The sequence below is a fragment of the Aulonocara sp. 'chitande type north' Nkhata Bay genome, linkage group LG7 (assembly GCF_057382095.1).
Source record: "Aulonocara sp. 'chitande type north' Nkhata Bay isolate Kocher_YH1m ecotype deep benthic linkage group LG7, A_spYH_male_GT1.1, whole genome shotgun sequence".
Taxonomy (NCBI): domain Eukaryota; kingdom Metazoa; phylum Chordata; class Actinopteri; order Cichliformes; family Cichlidae; genus Aulonocara; species Aulonocara sp. 'chitande type north' Nkhata Bay.
In genome coordinates, this window is record NC_141350.1 from 4182657 (window position 1) to 4204257 (window position 21601).

Genomic DNA, 21601 nt, shown 5'->3' on the forward strand with positions numbered 1-21601 from the left:
AAATTGCTCTCTTTTTTATTCGGGCTACTTACATTTATTTTGGGCTACCAAAAACTGAAGAGTCCCTGCCCGAAGGGCTACCAGGGATTTTGAAATTTTGAGAGCCCTGAGATATATTTATTTTTTTAATTACTTTTGTTTCAGCAACATTAAATTTAAAAACTGTACTTTTGAGCTAAAATATATATTTATAATTTTAATAAATGACAAATTAAAAAGGCATGAACATTTTTTTTGTATTGAAAAAATATCGAATCGTGACACCAAAGTATCGAACCGAACCGTGAATTTTGTGTATCGTTGCACCCCTACTGGTTTTATTTAGTTGTATTTATCTGCGACACCTTAAAGGCCGGTCCGTGAAAATATTGTCGGGCATAAACCGGTCCGTGGCACAAAAAAGGTTGGGGACTGCTGGTTTAAAGGTTGCAATCTACATCTATTGTCATTTTTAAAAATATTCTGATGCAGTGAAGTAAAAATACAGCTGAATAATATGCAACATTTGTTCAATTAAACTGGGATTAAGCTCCTGTTTAAACTTTTTATTTTCAGTTTTTATAGGGTTGTCAGTTGACCATTTTGTTTTATAAATTGATCACTTATAAGGTCATGGCTGTGATAAGCCGATGTGCTGTTAACCTTTTCTGTGATTTCAGTTATACAAACAGTAAATAATGTGGATATTTTAAGTCTGATGTTTTTGTTTTCCACTTTCTTTTCAGGGTTTTTTCAAACCTATGAGTTATGTAATAAAAACACATGGTAGAGTTTGTGGGTAAGTAAAAAAAAAAAAATCAGCATCTACTGAAATTACTATTGTGGAAAAATAGCAAACTGAACATTTGCAAAGAGATCAGTACATCTGGATTATTATTTTATAACAGCATTGACACAGAAACTAATAATAGCTGGTGCTACTGCATTTGCTTTCTATGTAATTCTAGGAGTTTTCCTCCCACAGAAACAGAGACACCTGCTGATAAAGGATGCACAAAAATGGACTCATTACCTTGGATTTAGATTAATAGCTGTTTATCTTTTATTTCTGTGCACACACCATTTGCACAGGAAAGTTTATATTACATCGCAATAGTACACCAAGGTTGAAAAAGTAGATACAATGATTATCTGAACATTTTCATTTTTCTGCATTCTGAAATGACACGAATACTTTACTTAGCATCAAAGGTTTTTGTTTGTTTTGGCTGGTATCTCACTCATATTCTATACATCGGCATATTTCAGGTATTATTTGGGGCGCAGACCAGTCGTGATAATAGCAGATCCTGATATGCTCAGACAGTTGATGGTCAAGGACTTCAGTAGCTTCCCTAATAGAATGGTGAGGACATTAGACGGAGCGTTTAGATGCACGATGTGTGATCAGCAATTATTTCCACACGAACTTACTTCATGGGCTGTAATGGATTTTTGCGTTTGTGCTCTTGTCTCATTTTTGCAGGCTTTTCGCTTTGCCACCAAGCCCATGACTGACTGTCTACTCATGCTGAGGAATGAACAATGGAAGCGAGTACGGAGCATCTTGACCCCATCCTTCAGCTCTGCCAAACTGAAAGAAGTGAGACATTAACATTTCTATTACTTGTTAGAAAATGCATTGCAAAGTATTTGAATTTTCTATTTTGTGATGTAATGACTCACTAAAGGGTTTTGGCAGGACTGGTTTGAGTCTCTCATGATTAATCTTTTTGAGTATAGATGGTTCCTTTCATCAACATAGCCATCGATGCCCTGATGAAGAATTTAAACGGCCACGCTGAGTCAGCACAGGCCTTTGACATCCACAAGTAAGTACAAAAACAATAAAAAAACAAATACTGAAAGAATCATTTTTATTTTAAATTTTCAATCTTCTCTTTAATTAATTTTTGGTATATGTTTTCCTGCAGGTGCTTTGGCTACTTTACCATGGATGTTATTGCCAGTGTGGCATTTGCAACTCAGGTGGACTCGCAGAACAACCCAGACGACCCGTTTGTCCACCACGCTCAGATGTTCTTCAATTTTTCCTTCTTCAGGCCCATTTTGTTATTTTTCAGTTAGTCATCAATATTACTTCATTATTATTTGAATTTAAGATATTTATTTAGGACATTAAAAGAGGAAGATAAATATATTTAGGAATGTGAAAAATTGTACATCGTTTTAGACCAATCCTAAAAAGAAGTTTTTGGAATTGTAATTAATTTTAATCATTTCTAAGTAATTAGAAGATTTATAGAGGAAGACAAGATATATTAATTAATGCATTGTTTAGAAATGTTGTTTAGATTTCAACGTTACCACAGTGTTATCGGGAATTCTTAATGCAAAGTTTTTTTATGGCATTTCATAATTCATAATTACATCTGCGAATTTGTGTCTTAATGTCTTCAGTGGCTTTTCCTTTCCTTGCCGCTCCCATGGCAAAACTTCTCCCCAATGAAAGACGAGATAAGATGAATAATTTCTTCATTAACAGCATTCAGAAGATCATCAAACAGCGAGAGGAGCAGCCTCCTGAGGAGGTGAATCTCAGACAGTTAACACAGTCACTCTGTGTCTAAAACGAGCCGTCTCCCTTCATCATTTGTTTGAAATAAATATTTACCGTTTTCTTTTGTTTCTTTTTACATGTAGAGGCGTAGAGACTTCCTTCAGCTGATGTTAGATGCTCGAACCACCAAAGAGATTGTGTCGTTGGACCACTTTGACACATCAAATGACCCCGAGGAGATCGAACACAGGAACCAGGAGACCCAGCCTTCGGGCTCGGTTCAGGAAAATGACCCTCCTCATTCACAGGAGCCGTCTGTCAGGCGTCCACAGAAAAAGATGATGACTGAGGATGAGATTGTTGGTCAGGCTTTCGTCTTCCTCCTGGCAGGCTATGAAACCAGTAGCAACACTCTGGCGTTCACCTGCTACCTCTTGGCCCTCCACCCTGAATGTCAACTCAGAGTACAGAAAGAGGTGGATGACTTCTACACTAGACATGTGAGTGTTTTACGTTGTGGTGCTTTGCTTTGTTTTGGTTTTCTTTGCATGTTGCATGTTATTATGGACAGTTATCGATTATATTCATGCTACTGTTGTTGAAGGAATCACCTGATTACACAAATGTCCAGGAGCTGAAGTATTTGGACATGGTTGTATGTGAAGCATTACGCCTCTACCCTCCTGGATTCAGGTAAAGAAGGATGTTAAGTGGAAACAGGGTGGTATTTTTTTTATAGCACTTTGGAGGATAGGCCATATTTAATCATACATGTATACCATACAACGAGGAGATAAAATGTACATGTCACTGCTTCTCTTGGACTGCTTTGCAAGAGTAGGTTGGGCCCATTGGGGAAGGGAGAATGGTGCCATGGCCCACCAAACGCTGACCGCCAGATTTAAGGTGGTGATGCAGATGTTAAAAAAAGAAACGATGCAGATATTATTTGGAATCTTGCAGCTTCAGCTGTTACAGGGATTAAATGTTTGTTAACTGTTGTTACATGTAGCCTAAAAGTAATGTAACAATGTTGCAATCCACTTAAAACTTTAGCTGTCTTTCTTTTACACTGTTGCACATGTACACACTGAAATGTGAAGTAATTTTGGCAATCTAAATAAATGAACCACTGCTGATCTACTGGGATCTTTGTGCACCATTCCTGGGGTTTAATGATACTATAAAGAAACGATATCCAGTTAGCAGCAGTTCTCTGGGTAAAAATGTTGATGCCAGAAGTCTGAGGAGAATATCCAGGCTGCTTTGAGCTGATAGAAGGAAAGAGTAATTCAAATAACCGCTCACTACAGTTGAGGTATGCATCTCTGACTGCACAGAACATTGAATCTCGAAGCAGGCAGTTTCACAGGAGGAGATATTTGAGTTGCCTCTCCTGTAACCTAAGAACAGGGAAGTGAGGCTGAAGGTCACATGGGCTCACCAAAATGACAGAAGATCAGAAAAATATTGCCTGCTCTCACCAGTTGGACATTTGGATGGTGTTGTATTTCTTGCACAGCATTAAAGCATGCAGTCATCCTGCCTTGTATCAACAGTTCAGGCTGTTGGTGATGTAATGGTGTGGGGGATATTTTCCAGGCACACTTTGGGCCCCTTATTACTAGCTGAGCATTATTTAAACGTCACTATCTGTCTGAATATTGTTGCTTCTCATCTCCATTACTTTATGTAAAAGAAAGTTTTCAGGCTCTTTGCTGTCCTGTGATAAAGGAAATCGACCCCATGATTCAGTAGCTCGTAGAACCAGATGTATAAGGAATAACTTGAAGTAATGGTTTTCAGTATAACTTTATCAGTCTCACAGCAGTGTGGAGAAATTTGCCCACTCGTCTCTCAATGTTGCTTCAGTCTTTCTCATTGCTTGGGTAAGATTAACGACTGTCTTGAATTATTCCAGTTGTGAATAATCTCGCTCACTATAGAACAACAGACCTGAAGTTGATTTCTGACCATGCCTGTATTGATGAACAGGAACAATTGCTTCTCTAAACTGATACTTTTCCTTCTTGGCACTGAGTTAACACGAACCGTTTTATATCTTTTATAGAGGTCAAATTATTGATCAATCAATAAAATGCATTTGATTAACTGCACCTAGCTGCTAATTACCCTCTTAACTCATGAAGTATGTAGTTTTTCACTGGACTGCAGAGTCCTGTGAAAGATTTTTTTGACTTTAAAAATAAAAGCTATTATAACGATTTTCTTTTTAGTATAGTTTAATTGTATTACGTTAATTCCGTATTTTGTCCCATTAAGGTTTGCACGAGAAGTTGACCATGACTGTGTAGTGAATGGCCAGTTCCTTCCTAAAGGGATAACAGTGGAGATCCCTGCAGGCTTCCTCCATTATGACCCGGAACATTGGCCAGAGCCTGAGGAGTTCATCCCAGAGAGGTGCTTCAGTCTACTTCTAATAAATGACAAACGGAGCATATTCAAGTTTAAAAATATCAACACTTGTAACTAACTTTGAAGTCAATCAAATGTTGATGTAATAACATTAATACAAGACAAATATTAACCTAAGGTGTTGTTCATCCATCTGTCTGGTGAAAGTACACCATGTGCAGCGCTCAAATGACATGGCTGTGTGCCACGTCTCTGATCAAAGTACAGTGTACCAATTATACATTTTAATGCAGTAAAATAATCACTATCTGCCATTGCAATGGTCTGCTGCCTCCCAGCAGACCACAGCACACTGTGCTCACCACAACTGAGAATCTCCATAATTTTTCTGTGGACATTGAAAGACATTCCCTTTTTGTATACAACCTCTGTGTTGGCCTCTGGATATATTAGAAAGATCCTTTTTAGTCACCATGGGCAACCGTTCATTATCCGTGTGGTGAACCACAAGATTTAATTTCATGTCCCAGTTTATTTTCTGATGATTAAAACCCTCAGTAAAACCTGGGACCATTTCGTGGCCTTTGCATTTTTCAATTCCACGCCATTTCCACTGTGTTTAATGGAGTATAGCCAAATTTTCAAAAATGTATTTTTTTTTCATTTTATTTTAAAATTTCAGTCTGAGTTTCTTAAATGAGCTTAAATGGCTGAGCTACAGACATACATCCACTATCGAACCTCGTGGCCGATTTGTGCCCCATTGAAACCCATTATAAACGCTATTTTTCACGCCAGAAAAATTACGGTCAAAGGGATCGTCAGGTTTCCAGCTTAGGTTTCGTTTTGGACTACAGGCCTTAGAGTTGTAATTTTTTTATTTGTCCACCGGGTGGCGCCCTTGCTTCACATTTGACCTCTGCTGGAAAACAGCGGGCTGCTTGGACAGACCTGCCGGAAATGAAGCCTCATTTCCGGCGTGCAGCAGCGGCTACGCCCGCTGATCGGGCGGACCATTTTTTGGTCCCTAGGACCATGAGAGGGTGCATTTTTTTTTTAGTCAACAGGAAATGACGTATTTGTTGTCACGTGGTATCGGACGTGTGGGCTGGAAAAAGCAGTCCCCGGTGATCGTGCCCCGGTGATCGTCGCGACTTACCCCGGCAACATGCACTTATTTCGGCCTAGAGGAGGAGCATTTGCCGCCTGGAGACCATTTTCTGGTCCTGAAAAAAAAAAAAAAAGGCGATCGAAATGACTCTTGGTGCCAATCTTTAGTCCATCTAAAGGCCTAATTATAATAACAATCAAATATTACTTCAAATGTTTTTTTGGGAAAATATTTAGTTTTTTAGTTTTTTTTTTTAGTTTTTTTGTAATTTAAAGGGTTAAAACAACGAAAATATAATTAAAACTTTATATGAATATTTCAGGGAGAAGTAGTTTTAAAAGACTGACCAATTTAAAGTGAAAAAAAAATTAATATTTAATATTTTTATTGCACTTTTTGGGCGTGGTCGATGGTGTGCATTTTATGAAATGCGCTCCTGGAAAAAAAATAAAAGGCGATCGAAATGACTGTTGGTGCCAATCTTTAGTCCATCTAAAGGCCTAATTATAATAACAAACAAATATTACTTCAAATGTTTTTTTTGGAAAATATTTAGTTTTTTTGTTTTTTGGGGCTAAAAAAACAGGGCGCTCATGTAATAAAACTGGGATTTAAAGGGTTAAAACAATGAAAATATAATTAAAACTTGACATGGATATTTTAAGCAGAAGTAGTTTTAAAAGATTGACTAATTTAAAGTAGAAAAAAATATTGATATATAACATTTTTAGAGCACTTTTGGGGCGGGACCATTTTTTGGTCCCGAGGTTCACGAAAGGATGGGATTTTGAGGTTCTACCAAAGGTTAAGTAGCATTAAAGAAAACACACAATGTCTCTTCATGCTATACGATAACACACAGATATAACTTTCTATAAGACTGATGCCTCTAAAAGGCCAGCTGCTGTTTTAAACAGTTTCAAAAAAACCTTAAGCCTGTTGCCAGAAACTTACTTGTTCAGTTTGACTCTGTCCTTTGAGTTTTGAGCTTCACGTTGAAAAAGTTGCCTGGTCTTGCTTTTTCCCCAAATTAAAATCCTCTCTAAAATGAAACATAACTGACAGGATGATTTTGCATTGGCACTGCCTTTAATTCTCCCCCAAAGCACCTAACCTGTGGATTATCCCCAGGTTTACACCAGAGGCCAAGGCCAGTCGACACCCATTCGTATACCTGCCGTTTGGGGCCGGCCCTCGTAACTGTGTGGGAATGAGGCTCGCCCAGCTTGAAATCAAAATGGCTTTAGTGCGCCTGTTCCAAAGCTTCAGCATTGTGGCCTGCTCTGAGACCAAGGTATTCATTTATTATTTTCTACTAAAATGTGCAGGCAATGTAAATACTTGGACAGTCAGTAATAATGATCATAGAGGAGATGATTGGACATTAGAAAGTGCCGTAACTTTCAAACAATTCACTCATAATTTGTTAGCTGCCTTCATATTTGCTGTTTACATAAATATGTAAAGATGCACTTCTTCTGTCTTCAGGTTCCTCTTGAGTTGAAGTCGTCAAGCACTCTTGGACCTAAAAATGGCATTTATGTGAAAATCACAAGAAGGGACCAAAGAGATGGTCCATTCATTTCTCCATCAGATGATTAGACACCAACCTGAGGCTCAGGGTCTTCGTGTATCATGCCTTTCCTTTGATTTACAGCAAAATATTTCCATAGTTACTGACATTCTGCATACCTCAATGATTCAGCCCACACAGTGATCTGAAAAGTCGATGATAATGATAATATTGCCGCTGTAATGATAAACACAGTGGCACAAAAGTGCTGTTGATCCAAGTGCTCTTTACCAGCCTCTCTCTTTTGGATACAGTTTAGGTCTTTTTGAACTCCCTGCTGATGGGTGCACCATGCGGGTTATTCATTTGTGAGTGTGCTACAACACAACTCTGAATGGCACTTCTCACAGTCACACGTTGCCACTTTAAGTGAGTCGAATTTACAAAATAATGACATATTTTTGGCAAAAAAGTCGTGTTTTTTGTTACTGATACACTGAAATCTTTGATGGAGCATGAAGTGGTCGTAACTCTGTGCCTCCAAAGCTGCTATTTGAGGGTGAAGTAAGTGGTTTTATAATAGGAAAGAAAATCTTTGTTGTTTTGTTCCTGATGACCCTTGTCCCTGTTACATGTCTCAGGATATGAAACACTCACTGCACTTTTACTCTGTGGGAAAAAACATTAGAATCCTTTCATTACCTGTGTTGATGAACTCATTCATTATTATTGCACCTTATTGGAACATCAGTTTCCTATACTCACATCCAATCTGTCAATTTAGATTTTTGGCCATTACTTGAGAAACTGCAGTGCTGAAATGTTATTAGGCCTCAATATAAATGATCTAAAAGTGTTTTATTGATGATTCATTCAAATCTTTCTAGGAAACAAAACAATCTGTTTAATTGATTTACATATGAAATGGGTGAAATGCAGCTTGTTGTTGATGCAAATATATAAACAAAGTGGTAACGTTACTCCTTTTTTCAGTTTTGCAATGTGTTTATTTTGCAACAAAACAAACAATCCAATTTTGTTCTGTATCTTGACACCAGATCATCTGTTGTCCTTGCTAAGGCTTGCACTGATGTACTTTGCTAAGCGTTTCTGCCTAAGGATATACTTCAAGCATGAAAGCAGAGATTTTGTGAGGGAAAAGGAAATGCGTACAGTTTCAAGTGCAAAATAAGGATTTTCTGATACATTTCAAGAAAAACCATTACAGTGATTTCAAGTTCAACTCGAAGTCCCTTCTCAAGATAATATTATAATACTGAAAATACTGCATACTATAATCAAATAGTTTGGTAGTTCTATAGTAACCTTTCTCACTCTCAACTTCTGACACATTATGATTAAAAGATTTGGAGAAATCACCACAATTTCACAAGGCCGATGATTGCGACTTATTGGACTGCAATAAGAAAGTATCATGCAGGCAGCCTGGGCTTTTTTTTTTTTTATAATTGCTGTAAAATTACTAAATTGTCATCTTTTAGGAACAATTTGAATTTTCTTAAGCCCAAAATAGTTGAGGAGTTGCGGTAATGTGAAGCGCACATGTTAAATATAGCAGAGCTGATTTTTCTCTCTGTGGTCAGACGACAGTACTTTGTGAGTGCTTTGTGCTTCTGAGGCACACCAAGTATTTATAAACCTGGTCTTCTCTTCTTTCAGAAACTGGCTGAATTTTGTCTCTTTTGGTTACAGAATTGAAAAAAAAACTTACATGACACTGTATTTAAAACAGACATGAGAAGTCACTGAGCATGTCACAGGAATAAGAAGCTACATTTAAAATTAAAGGCTGTTTATACATATGAGCTCTGAATAATCAAAATGTAAAATGATAGCCTGTGGAGTGTTCATTAATTGCATTTTTTAAAATTTTGTCATTATCTTTGTTAACTATTAAATTATTTTAATCATTTTTCTACATTTGCAAAATTCTAAACTTTCAAATACACCACGAAACTAAAGAACATCCATCCACAGAGTTTCACTAGTCTGAAAAAGGAAAGGCAAACTGCGACTTATGAGTAGTTGATAATGTATTCTGGGTAAATCTGCTGCTTTTCAAAGACAACGTAAATGCTGGGTTTGTTCTCAGAGTCAACGCAACTATCGTAGAACGTTCTTCCGTTTGATTTTAGCGGCGGGCGAACGTACGTGCTTCTCCCCTTGGTGTAGTCCCCTACCAGGACCAGGGCAACAAACATAATCTTGTTTGGAGTTGCTCTGACACTGGCGTATCTGTCAGAGTAAGATGCATCTTTGGCAAAGTAGCTCCCTAAAATAAAAAAAAAGTGTTATTGTTAATATAGTTCAAAGAAAAAAATGCTAGTGATTTAGTACTCAAGAGTTTTCTGGTGTTCGTTTTGAGGAAGATGCATTCCTTTTATGGCTTTCCAGTATCAAATTTTAGCTACAATGTGTCCATTATACTACAAAAAGTGATGCAAAGATTTCTTTGCTGTACCTTTGCCATAGGCTGTGCCATGGACCCCACACATCCTCCAGTCAAAGTTTTGCTCACAGATGGCCTCTATCAGAGACTCGTCAGTCCCGTGGAACAAATACATCATTGAGGGGTCTCCTCCGTTCCTCCCCTTCATCTGCTCTTTCTGCCTGAACACAGTGTATGCCATTTAAGTGGAAACATCCTTCTTGCAGAGATTTGTGTGTAAAACCTTTCTGTCTGCATCCAGCTGCTGAATTTAGCATAAAGACTTGATATGAGGGGGAAAGAAAACTAATAACCCCATCAGATAGCTAGTGAAGATTCAGCTATTTCCTGTGCCAGGCCAGAACTTAGTCCAACACCTGCAAAACAGTTTCCTTTTTTTTCTACTTTTTAACAGTAACAAGTTCTGTTGTGTTGCTGCTAAGGTAAACTACACTGTGTAGTAAAGTCTATCCTCTGCCTGTCCGTCAGAGGATAGACTTTAAAGTTCTGATGCTGGCCTATAAAGCTCTGAATGGTTTAGGACCAAAATACATCAATGACCTCCTGACCCAGTATGAACCATCCAGATCCCTCAGGTCATCTGGATCCGGTCTTTTATCAGTTCCCAGAGTCAGAACCAGACACGGAGAAGCTGCATTCAGCTTTTATGCTCCTTATATCTGGAACAAACTCCCAGAAAGCCTCAGATCAGCTGAAACACTCAGTTTATTTAAATCCAGGTTGAAGACTCACCTGTTCTCAGCTGCATTTGAATAAAGCACCAAATCCACACTTTAAGCTTAAATTTCAAAACTTACATTTAACTACTGATTTTATCTACTGTTCTGATTTTATCTGTTTTGATTTTATATACTGTTTTGTTTGTTTGTTTGTTTGTTTGTTAATTAGTTAGTTAGTTTATTTGCTTGTTTTAATCAATTTTAAATCATGCTTTTTATTTGTTCTTGTTTCTAATGTCTCTGTAAAGCACTTTGAATCACCTTGTTGTTGAATTGTGCTATACAAATAAACTTGCCTTGCCTTGCCTTGCCTAGAGTAGATTCACTATTTTATCACCTGGTTCCTCCAAAAGTTCAAATCATTTCTTTAAAAAAGCCAAAAATCTCTGTCAGTAATTTACCACTGGAAGACTCTCCACAGAGACGGGTTCTGGATCCTTTGGATGCTGTTAATTTTTTTCACCGGCATTGTGCTTCTAAATAAAGACTCAATCAGATTGTAATCTGGTGCAGATTGGGAGAGATGTATTAGCTGAAAGACAAGAATAAAGTGCAAATATACAAGTTAACAATAAAAGTAGAAATATGGGTTTAGTGTTTAGTAACACTGAGCACAAGGTTGGGTTTTTGTTTTTTAAATAGAAGAAAGATACCTTGTATCCAAACTCAGGTATGGCATTTTTGTCCCAGTGCGAAGGTACGCTTTCAGCTGTGGAGGAGCTGGAGCTCTTTGATGACGTACTGCAGAGAAGACATGCAGTATTCATTTTGTTGGTAAACTCACTTAAGACAGCAACCAACCAAGACTAGAAATATTTGAATAGCCTGAATCAATGTGCACAAGTGGAAGTCAAAATACCTCTTCAGCTTGTCCTCCACGTCATGAGCAGACACAAAGCGAGGCCTCCTCCTGACATCTCGCTTGGTTTTGAATTTTATATTCTGCTGATACATCGCCTGGTCTCCTGTCGCATCTTTGAAATGGAGAATATATTTCTGTTTGCCAGCACTGAACGGAATCTCTGTATCTCTGTCTTCAAGGTATACATTCTCCAGGGTTTCAGAAGTCACTGATGATTCCTCATCACCCTAAAGAGAACACAAGCAATCCACCAAAGTTTAGATTCCAAACATGCCAGTGATTAAATTACTTGGCATATCTAACTGTAATACATCTGTTCCCTTAGAAAAGTTCTGTCAAGGGTGGCAAGATCTTCATACTCATTGAAAGAATCACAATAAGTCACCTTTCCATATTCCAACCATTTCCCACCATCGTCCTTCCAGTACCAGACCCACTGTGTAGTGAGAATGAAGTGAGGGGGCTTTGAGACAGAGGAGGCAGTGGACAGGCGACGAACTGGAGAATTTCCATATCTCATGGTCCTGAAGTCCACCGACTTCTCAACAGGGGATGAAGAGCTAAGAGGGATGTAAATTCCATCAAAATTAATGGAAATCTATAGACCTGAGCTCATGTGAATAACAGTAATATGCATTTAATCTTTTAATCTTTTACTGCAGATGCACCACAAACAGTACATCTGTGTGTTCTGTTTCTTCATGTACCTTTGAAGAGACAGAAATCTGAAAAGCCCTAAGCCGGACGAAGGTTGATCCATGCAGCTCGTCTCTTTTGCTGGGTCACAGTATGCCTTTTCAATTTCCTCCATAGTGGGCAAGTCCTTCCAGGTTACACCATCAGTGTCTAAAACCTGCCATCTGTAGGGCAGGTGCCAATGGACACGTGCACACTTGTCTATGAAAAACACACACCAGCATTCATTTATTAGGCAGTGCACATATGGACATAGAGCTATACGTGTTGAGATGTTACTGTATTGTAGATATGAAAGGCAGCTTCCACCATCATGATCATTACCTTTGAACCCGCAATGTCTGCGAATGAAATAAAGGCAGATTTCATTCATGTCAGCATTGCTCGGTGGCTTAGATGGACAAACAGAACTGGTTGGGGATCCAGGATTGCTGTGGGAAGACTGCTGGGAAGACTGCTGAGGCTGCTTAGTTGAGGTTCTTACCTCTGTTAGCACTACAGAAGAGACACATTTATGTTGTGTAGATTACTGGTCTTGCTGATTGACAAAAATCTGTGCAAGACATGTTTTTATAAAATCTGCTTTACCAGTGACACCAGTACCCTGCCTCTCCTGTTGACCCATGATGATACATTTATTTCTGTAGATCTTGTGAAGGTTTTCAATATTCTCACGACTGAATCCTCGGAAGAGCTTCATCGCATGTCCATCGAGGCCATGCTGTCTTTTGCACGAAGAGCCAAATTTGCAGTCACCCTGGAAAAAATGCTGGCAGACATGGAGCTTTGTGCACGAGGTGGTGAATTTACATGAGCCGTGCTGACCGTTGCCCTTGTTGTAATGTGAGCATATCTAAAAAGGAATCATAAAGGAGGATGAAGTTCACATATTTTCAACAGAAGAACAAGACAATCTCCACAATTGCCTCCAAGTGCAAACCGCTAAAACATACCTCAGGAAGCAGATAAGGATCATTCTGCAGTAACAGCTGGAACAGCTGTTTCTCTGTGAAATCATGAAGATTGTACTTCTTCAAAAGCTCTGCATTGTATGGAAATGCCACACTGTGTGGATTCTTACACTTCCCTCTGTAAATGACAACATGCCATCCAATTAAAATATTCTGTTTTACTTATAATATTTTTCAATATTATTGCTTTTGAGTTTAGTGTCTGAGCCAACGTATCTATAAATTTACATAGTCAAAAACCTCATTTAAAGATGTATGCGGTGGTGCTAGTTCAAGTCATTATGCAAATGGCCTGTTTATAAGGTAGGGGACATCTGCATTCAGCTGAGACTAAAGAAGTCACTTGGATGAGTTTAACGTTTCTGCCACTAAAAACGTCGTATCCAGATGAAGGCATGACCTTCAGCGTGAGCAGTAGGCTCTCCATCATTTATTTACATTATGGGTGTTTTGCATTTGGGAAAAAAAAATGATCAAAGTCCTGTAATTGAACTGTTAAATTGCTGCCATCTTCTGGTCAAAATGTTGCACTACAATCGTGCAAACATTAGGAAAAAATGGAGTGACCCAAATTCGTAAAATTCATAATGAATGCGGGGGAGCGCAGTCTCCATCAGGCCAAGCTAAAGTCACATTTAACCATTTTGATTACGATGATGTCCACAATGTCTCATGAAATTCAGCTCGGATTTTATGTAAAGTCAAAACAACAGTTCTTATAAGGTCATGGTGCTTATTCCATCATCATTCACTATTTACACTGAGTATTAAAAGCACTTTTCCCTGTGGGGTTTTTATTTACACCTGTGTTCAGACTGAAGATTAATTGCTGTGGGAATGAGATCACTATGAAGCACCAATAAGATGACGATACGTTGCAACCATAGGCGATGACTAATAGCAGGAAAACAAACCTGAATCTGCGATTATTTGCTGGGCTTTAAAGTTTAAACCCACGCAAAGCCCTTTTGCGCTCTGCGTAGCTTGTTGAAAAACCTCATCGTGAATGATTGAGCACCTTTTTGCTCATTTATGGCGGTGATAACTATCACAGAGTCTTTGTTATTATAGGAAAGCTTTCTACAAAAATAAATAAATAAATAAGTCGCTTACCCGAACGTGCACTCTCCGCAAACAAAATACTTGCACAGGTGTAAGCCATCGCACTGCGGACACTCTCCAGCTTTTTTCTGACAGAGCCGCAGATTGGTTTTAGCCACTACCAGACTATCCGGGCTGATTATTTTACTTCCCGTCTTTCTTCTTTCTTTAATGGCTATTTTACCATCGTCAAAGAGCACAGCGCGTAGGACCGAATCCGCAACCGTGAATTTCTGTGCGAGCTGATCTTCTAATTTCCCGAATTCCAAACACCCCTGGTTGTCGCACAAGGTCTTGATGATGAATTTAGACAGAGTCGATGTCATTCTGCAATGACATTTGTTCCTTTAGCTAAGAATTCCAAAGCAGCCCAGTTATGGCTCTGACCGAAATCTCCGGCTACGTTCGATTACTGGGAAATGAAACTGAAACTTAAACATAGGAAGGTTTGTGTAATGGTCGCCCTGCCCAGAAGGAAAGTTATCGCTACAAGGTTTTTTAAAAATACAAAAATAAATAGATATTGTCACGAGGGCGAGATTGCGTGGCATATAAAATCTGAAAATAAAGTGAATTTTATCTTAAATTAGTAGTAGTGGACTTTCATGTGGTTGCACTAAATCTAAATCAATCGTAAAAAAGAAATGTAACAAGTGTCACCTGGCAGGAACTTTGACAAGGTAGTGGGTGTGTGAGGTGAGGTGAGCGCCTTTTGTGGGAAGTTCCAGACACAATTAACTCACTCTGGCAGATAGGACAGCAAAAGTCGCAACAAGGAGACCGATGGTAGATATGGTTATTGGTGTGAGTAGGACGGAGCTCAAGAGCAGAATACGACACAAAATGAAGGAAAGGTGGCAAAAGCAATGGGAGGAGGAGAGGAAAGGGCGATGGCTGTACAACATCCAAAGGAAAGCGGGGGAAATGAGAAGTACAGGACGAAACAGGAGAGAGGAGACGATTATATCTCGACTGAGATTTGGACACACTGGCTTAAATAGCACATTATTTTTAATAGGTAAACACTGTACAGGGGAGTGTGACTGCAGTAGGGAACAGGAAACAATAGAACATGTTTTATTGCATTGTCAGAAGTATGATATGGAAAGGAGACAACTGATCAAAAAGCTGGACGAGTGAAGTTGGACTTGTTTGATTTATTTCGCGTGAGCTTTATAAGTGAAAGTTATCAGGCTGTATTTTGGTTTTTTAGGCAGACTCATTTGTTCGGGAGAATTTGAATATTTTATTATATTATATTATATTTTTATTTATTTATTGTCATTTCGGTCCACACTCCACACTAGTTGGTGGCGGTAATGCACCATTTTGCTGTTTGCCAACCGCCAATAAACCTATACAGAAGAAGAAGATTAAAACTTGTGGTCACACGACCAATCTTTTTTTTTTTTTTTTTTAATTAAACTTTATTTACAAACAACAGTTTAACATACAAGGCACCATCATTAATCCGATTATGTTACATCCTCGGTTGAGCATTATAGCAAAACAAACAAACAAACAAACAAAACGAACAAAAAAAAACCCCCAAAAACAACAACAATAAGCACAAAGTTAAAAGAGTTAGCACAAAAATAAAGAACAGTCATTGAAGGATTCGAACCAAAGGCAAAAAACTAACGTGCAAAAAAAGGGCAGTCGTGATTATAAAATAGGGAGTTTTTTGTTTTTTTTAAACATAGGTTAAACTCTTTAAATAAAACAACAAGTTTATGGGCTTTCTTGTTATTCACAAGTTTCAGCGATTTAGCCCAGAGTCTAAAGTCATTCAGCCATCTGTTTATACATGGTTTAGCTTTAAAGTATCTGCATTTGTGAATAAAAAATTTTCCCATTAACAAAATCGTCCTAATCAACAGGTCAAAATCTGCATTCTCAGCAAGTATTCCAAATTTTATTACTGTCACCGTCAAATGTGGTAACTGAATTCTCCTGGACTGTAGCCAGCTCCACATGTCAGTCCAGAAGGAGTGCACTGATTCACCTGATTCACAGTAGAAAAACAAGTGATCCAGACTTTCAATATCATTTTCACAAAATGTGCAGGCGTTCACATCTAAATTAAATTTCAGTCTTAAGAATTCATTGGTTGGATAAACCTCATTAATGATTTTAAAGTGAACCTCTTTTGCTTTAGGGGAAAGAGGAAGTGAAATATACTTTTTTCTTATCGCCTTAACCTCCATGGTCTCAAATTCTTTAAGGATATAATTTCTTTTAACCGGATTAGGGAAAATTTCGTTTATCAAAATATTCCTGATCACTTTGTTTGTAAACCTGCTGTCACCAAATTCAACTCCAGCTATGCAGAGCTGCCTCAGTCCAGGAGAAATTTTAGAGTGCACAATATCTTCTTTTATCATTGATCTCAAAGGGACTGGAATGGCTTTCACTAGGGATTTATATCTCTTAATAGTACATCTTACATCAAATTTCTCACAAAACGTCTCATGCTTTAATAAGACCCCATTATCATCCATAAAATGAGCTACAGCCCAAATCCCTTTAGATCTCCATTCATCCACGTACACAGATTTCCTACACAAACGAATATACCTGTTGTTCCATATGGGGGTATTGTGAGGAGTAAAGTTATGTTTGTAGATTAATTTCCAGTAGAGAAGGACCTGCTGATGGAAAGCTGAGAGTTTAACAGGTAACGAACTGCAATCAAAGTCACAACGTAACAAAAAGTCTATTCCACCCATTTTGCCAAAAATCACACTGGGAATAATGTTCCAAAAGGAATTTTTGTTCCTAATGAAAGATCTTAACCATTTCAATTTTAGTACACCATTCATAACATCAAAGTCAATGGCATTAGCCCCACCCTCTTCATAATTCTTAATCATATCATTTTTCTTTATATAATGACATTTGTTCCTCCATATGAACCTAAAATTAAGATTATTTATAGATTTAATTAGTTTTGGAGATATGGGCAGAGAAAAGGCTGGATAGATTAGTCTGGACAGACTGTCCATTTTGGTTAGCAAAATTCTCCCAAACAGAGTTATGTCCCTTTGCAGCCACCTGTTTAAAATAGACTTACACTTTTCTATATTGGTACAGATATTCTTATTTTCAGTTGATGTCTTATCCTTGCAAATTACAATGCCCAGATACTTAACCTCTTTTTTAATCTGTATATTATCTATTGCTTGCAGGGTACACTCATGCAGAGCTAGAATTTCGCATTTATTAATATTCAGCTGTAGGCCAGAAGCTTTGGAGAAATGGTTGATCGCCTGTAAGGCTAAAGGAATCTGGTCTTCATTTTTTAGAAACAGGGTGGTATCATCTGCGAGCTGACTGATTATTATCTGTTCACCCATCACAGTTAACCCCTCAATGTGACTGTTTTTAATCAAAATAGACAACAGCTCAGCAACCATGATGAACAGAAGTGGTGAGCTGCTACATCCCTGCCTTATCCCTCTATTAACCTCAAACCTTGAACATGTACCATGTTCTAGCAAAACAGAGCTGTTAATGTCATTATATAGCATCTCTATAACATTGACAAATTCCTCTCCAAAACCAAAAGACTGCAGAGTTTTTAATATGAACGTATGTTCAACTGAGTCAAAAGCTTTGTAAAAATCCAAGAACAGGATGTATCCTCTCTCTTGGATTAATTCACTGTATTCAAGGAGATCCAAGACCAGCCTAATATTGTTATGAATTAGTCTTCCTTTCAAAAAACCTGATTGTGTTTCACTGATGATGTTTGAGATGCCTTTCTTTAGCCTCTCAGCTACAGCTCCAGACAGGATCTTATAGTCAGTGTTTAGTAAGGTGATGGGTCTTAAATTGTCTAAAATTCTTTTATCCTTGCCCGATTTAGGAATCAGGGTTATCAACCCTTGTTTCATGCTCGGCATCAGTTCTCTTTTCTCTATCGATTCCTTTAATGCATCAACCAATAAAGTTCTTAGGTCCTTCCAGAAGAATTGATAAAAATTAGTAGTGAGTCCATCTGTCCCTGGGGACTTGTTTAATGCCATTTTCATGACCACCAAATCCAGTTCCTCAATTTTAAACTCTGAATCACACAGATCTTTGAAAGGCTTGTCAATACATGAGATGAGATTATGAATCTTATCAAAGAAACTATCAGAATCAGCTGCTGAATATTCTGAGGAGTACAATTTGGAATAAAAAGTGAAGACTTCCTTTTCAATCTTTCTGAAATCTTTACATTCAGTCCCATTTATCAACAAGCTTGAGATTAGATTTCTCTGCTGTCTACACTTTTCCAGCTTACTAAAATATGAAGAGTTCTTTTCACCTGCCTCAATCCACTTGGCTCTCGATCTTATAAAGGCACCGTGGGCTTTCTCTAGGTAAAGATCGTCCAATTTAGATTGTAACTCCATCAATTTATTCTTCTCTTGCACGTTTAGTTTTTCTTTACTACAGCACTGAGTTATTTCACGAAGTAAATTACTTTCATATTCCCGTTTTTCCCTGTTCAGTTCTTTGCAGAATTTTATAGTGAATTCTCTGATTTTGAATTTAACAAATTCCCATTTCTGTATATTACCCACTACTGAGTCATCATTTTTTATATCTATAATTATATGTCTAATTTTATCACAAAACTTGTCCTTATTTAAAAGGCTGGCATTAAATTTCCAATATCCTCTGCTACTACGTTTCGTTCTTGTTGGTTCTAAGACAAGATCAATGAAACAGTGATCAGAAAGGGGTGCTTTGGAGATTTTAGATTGTGAAGTACACCTCAAAATGTCATCGCTCACTAACCAATAATCAAGTCTTGACCTGCTTTCTCCATTAGGTTTAAACCAAGAATAATTCTTAACTCCAGGATTCAAACTTCTCCAAATGTCTGTAAAATTATTATCACTAGAAAAGTTCTCAATAATGTTATTCTGTTGCCTCCTTCCTAAGCGAGGAGGCCATCTGTCCATCCATTCATCTGGTGTCATGTTCCAGTCTCCTCCTACTAGGATGTAATCTGTGGGGTACATAACTTTAAACTCTGAAATAACATTTGTTAGATTTTCCAATAGACTTTTATTTTGACCCTCATTATTATGTCCATAAAGATTTGTAACAATTAGAAATATACCTTCGCTCTTCAAGACTGCAGTTAACCAATGACCCTCACTATCAGCTTTATATGTTATAATCTCCCCTGGGAACTTATTAAAACAAATCGCCACACCTCCAGATCTGTTAGATCCATGACTGAAAAGAATCTTGTCTCCCCACTGATTAGCCCAAAAGGTAGCATCGGCATTCACAGAGTGAGTTTCTTGTAAAAACAGACAATGACATTTTTGCCCCTTGCAAAATAAAAAAAGTGCCTTTCTCTTAACAATTTCCTTCAAACCCCGAACGTTTAATGAACCAAAAGAAATTTTTGAGTGAACCATAATAAGAATATGCTAAGAAAATAACTTCTTTTTTTTTAAAAAAGAAAAGAAAAATATATAAATATGAGTTTAAATTGTAACACTTGTCACCAACTCAGTGACTAATAACCTTTAACTTTAAGTAGAACTCTTTTGTCCCATTAATAATATTCCACTGTATACAGTCTTACATCAAGTCTTTCATTCAACGTCAACGATCCTCCGTCCTTCGATGTATCCATGAGGACCCCGGAAAAAGGCCCGTTTCCCAGCCCGTCTGGCTTGTTCAATTTGCGGCCACAGCCGCCTCCTCTCTTCCCAGTCCTCCCGCGGCAGTACCTCAGCGAAGTGGAAACCCCCGTTCTTACAGACAGCCGAATCTTTGGTGCGACGCCAAATCTCCTCTTTCACGTGTCTTAGAGCAAACAGAATGATGATATGTCGGACCTTGTTCTCAATCTTCTTCCCAACTCTATGCACCACATCCACAGATTCTTCAAGCTTTGATATCATATCAGGTGCGATCTTGCCAAGAATTCCAATAACCAGCGATCTGACATCTTCATCTCTTTTCTCTTCTAATCCTTTAATCCGGAGGCACCACCTCATTTTGTACCTTTCTTGCTCTCTCACTCTCTCCTTGAGATCGTAGTTATCTTTGGTCAACTGCTCGTTTCGTCTCTCCAACTCTCTAACCTTTTGTTTACATTCTTTCACCTCCTCCGAGTTGAACTGAACCGCTTTGGCTAGGCTGGCTAGCATCGTACTAGCTTGCTTGCATTGCACGCTCAGGTCAGCTAGCTGCTCGTCCACTCTTTTTTCAAGGTTTAGAATCGCTTTCAATATAGTAGCATTGGAGACTTCGTCACTTTCACTTATCTCTGCTGACTTAGCTTTCTTTTCTGCAGGCTTCTTACAAGGTGTAGATGGAACCGAATCGTTGCCCCGTTCCCGTTTGCTCATCACTGCTACGTCCATTGCTACGTAGTCATGATCCGTTCCTTCTCTGCGGTCTTCCTTTCCATCACATGGCGATGTTGTTTCTTGTTTTTTTGAGGTCGAGTTTGAATTTAGCAGGTTTAACTATACTTGGGGCAGTCATTTTACTACTTTCGAGTGGAAACAATAACGAACACAAAGTAAATTCTGGGACAAGTTCAACGAGCTCCTAATTTGTACGACTGCTCAACACGCCATCTTGCGCCACCCCACAAGTTTTAATCAAGTTGTAGATCGACTGCACCTCTGCTGTCCTTTTTTATTCTTTTGGTTGATTTGTAATTTGGTTTTGGCTAGCCCGTCCAGCTGCAAAGGCTGTTATGAATGACTGAGAGTGAGTCTTGTAAAGGCGGACTAACCTCTCTTCTTGTTTTTTCGTTTAATTTGATTGTGCCACTTCCCTTTACAAACCCAGGTTGCAGGTCATGCATAGCGGTGAGACCCGAATTGTTTGCAGTGCATGGCCACAGGTAAATTGCAGTGTCTCTAAAACTGGGTGTAACGGTTTGCAGTGTTATTTGTTAGCACCAGTGACTGCAGGGGTGTCAGACTCCAGGCCTCGAGGGGCGGTGTCCTGCAGGTTTTAGGTATCACCCCGGGTCAGGGTTAGGTTGATTAGTTCATTACCAGGCCTCTGGAGAACTTCAAGACATGTTGAGGAGGTCATTTAGCCATGTAAATCAGCTGTGTCTGATCAAGGACACACCTAAAATCTGCAGGACACTGGCCGTCGAGGCCTGGAGTTCGACACCCCTGCTGTAGAGTCATTGATTCGCACCTTTGGTTTGATGGTCTTATGTGCAGCTGGGATATTAGTAGAACGGGGGTGTCCAACTCCAGTCCTCGAGAGCTATCGTCCTTCAGCTTTTAGACTCATCCTT

The 21601-nt window shown here is 38.5% G+C and overlaps 2 protein-coding genes across 4 annotated transcripts in view; one reads left to right on the forward strand and one right to left on the reverse strand.

Moving 5' to 3' along the window:
* The window catches only part of LOC147324330 (thromboxane-A synthase-like), a 27968-nt gene extending 16929 nt beyond the window's left edge, over positions 1 to 11039 (forward strand). For 2 of the 3 annotated variants that reach the window (XM_086298058.1, XM_086298059.1), the window contains exons 4-14: positions 726 to 778; positions 1249 to 1345; positions 1466 to 1582; positions 1723 to 1811; positions 1914 to 2062; positions 2401 to 2531; positions 2644 to 3000; positions 3105 to 3193; positions 4784 to 4921; positions 7119 to 7281; positions 7476 to 11039. In XM_086298058.1, coding sequence (XP_086154184.1) covers positions 726 to 778; positions 1249 to 1345; positions 1466 to 1582; positions 1723 to 1811; positions 1914 to 2062; positions 2401 to 2531; positions 2644 to 3000; positions 3105 to 3193; positions 4784 to 4921; positions 7119 to 7281; positions 7476 to 7589 — 1497 coding nt within the window. In that variant the 3' untranslated portion in view covers positions 7590 to 11039. The remainder of the gene's footprint in view (positions 1 to 725; positions 779 to 1248; positions 1346 to 1465; positions 1583 to 1722; positions 1812 to 1913; positions 2063 to 2400; positions 2532 to 2643; positions 3001 to 3104; positions 3194 to 4783; positions 4922 to 7118; positions 7282 to 7475) is intronic. The other variant, XR_015130124.1, reaches the window with a different exon arrangement.
* Positions 8324 to 14748, reverse strand: parp12a (poly (ADP-ribose) polymerase family, member 12a). The gene is made up of 11 exons (XM_086298057.1): positions 14332 to 14748; positions 13201 to 13336; positions 12836 to 13100; positions 12572 to 12742; positions 12259 to 12448; positions 11937 to 12111; positions 11549 to 11778; positions 11343 to 11430; positions 11091 to 11221; positions 9983 to 10131; positions 8324 to 9793 (listed from the first exon to the last, which is right to left on the reverse strand). The coding sequence occupies exons 1-11, from the start codon at positions 14643 to 14645 to the stop codon at positions 9537 to 9539; spliced, it is 2106 nt and encodes a 701-aa protein (XP_086154183.1). The 5' UTR covers positions 14646 to 14748; the 3' UTR covers positions 8324 to 9536.
* Positions 14749 to 21601: the final 6853 nt, after the last annotated feature.

Excerpts from the sequence above, each read along its gene's own strand:
- parp12a (XM_086298057.1), bottom strand. The coding sequence starts at position 14,645 with ATGACATCGACTCTGTCTAAATTCATCATCAAGACCTTGTGCGACAAC. Across the intron at positions 12,449-12,571 it reads CAGACATTGCGGGTTCAAAG|ACAAGTGTGCACGTGTCCAT; the intron begins GTAATGATCATG and ends TGTTTTTCATAG. Across the intron at positions 11,222-11,342 it reads TACCTGAGTTTGGATACAAG|CTAATACATCTCTCCCAATC; the intron begins GTATCTTTCTTC and ends CTTGTCTTTCAG.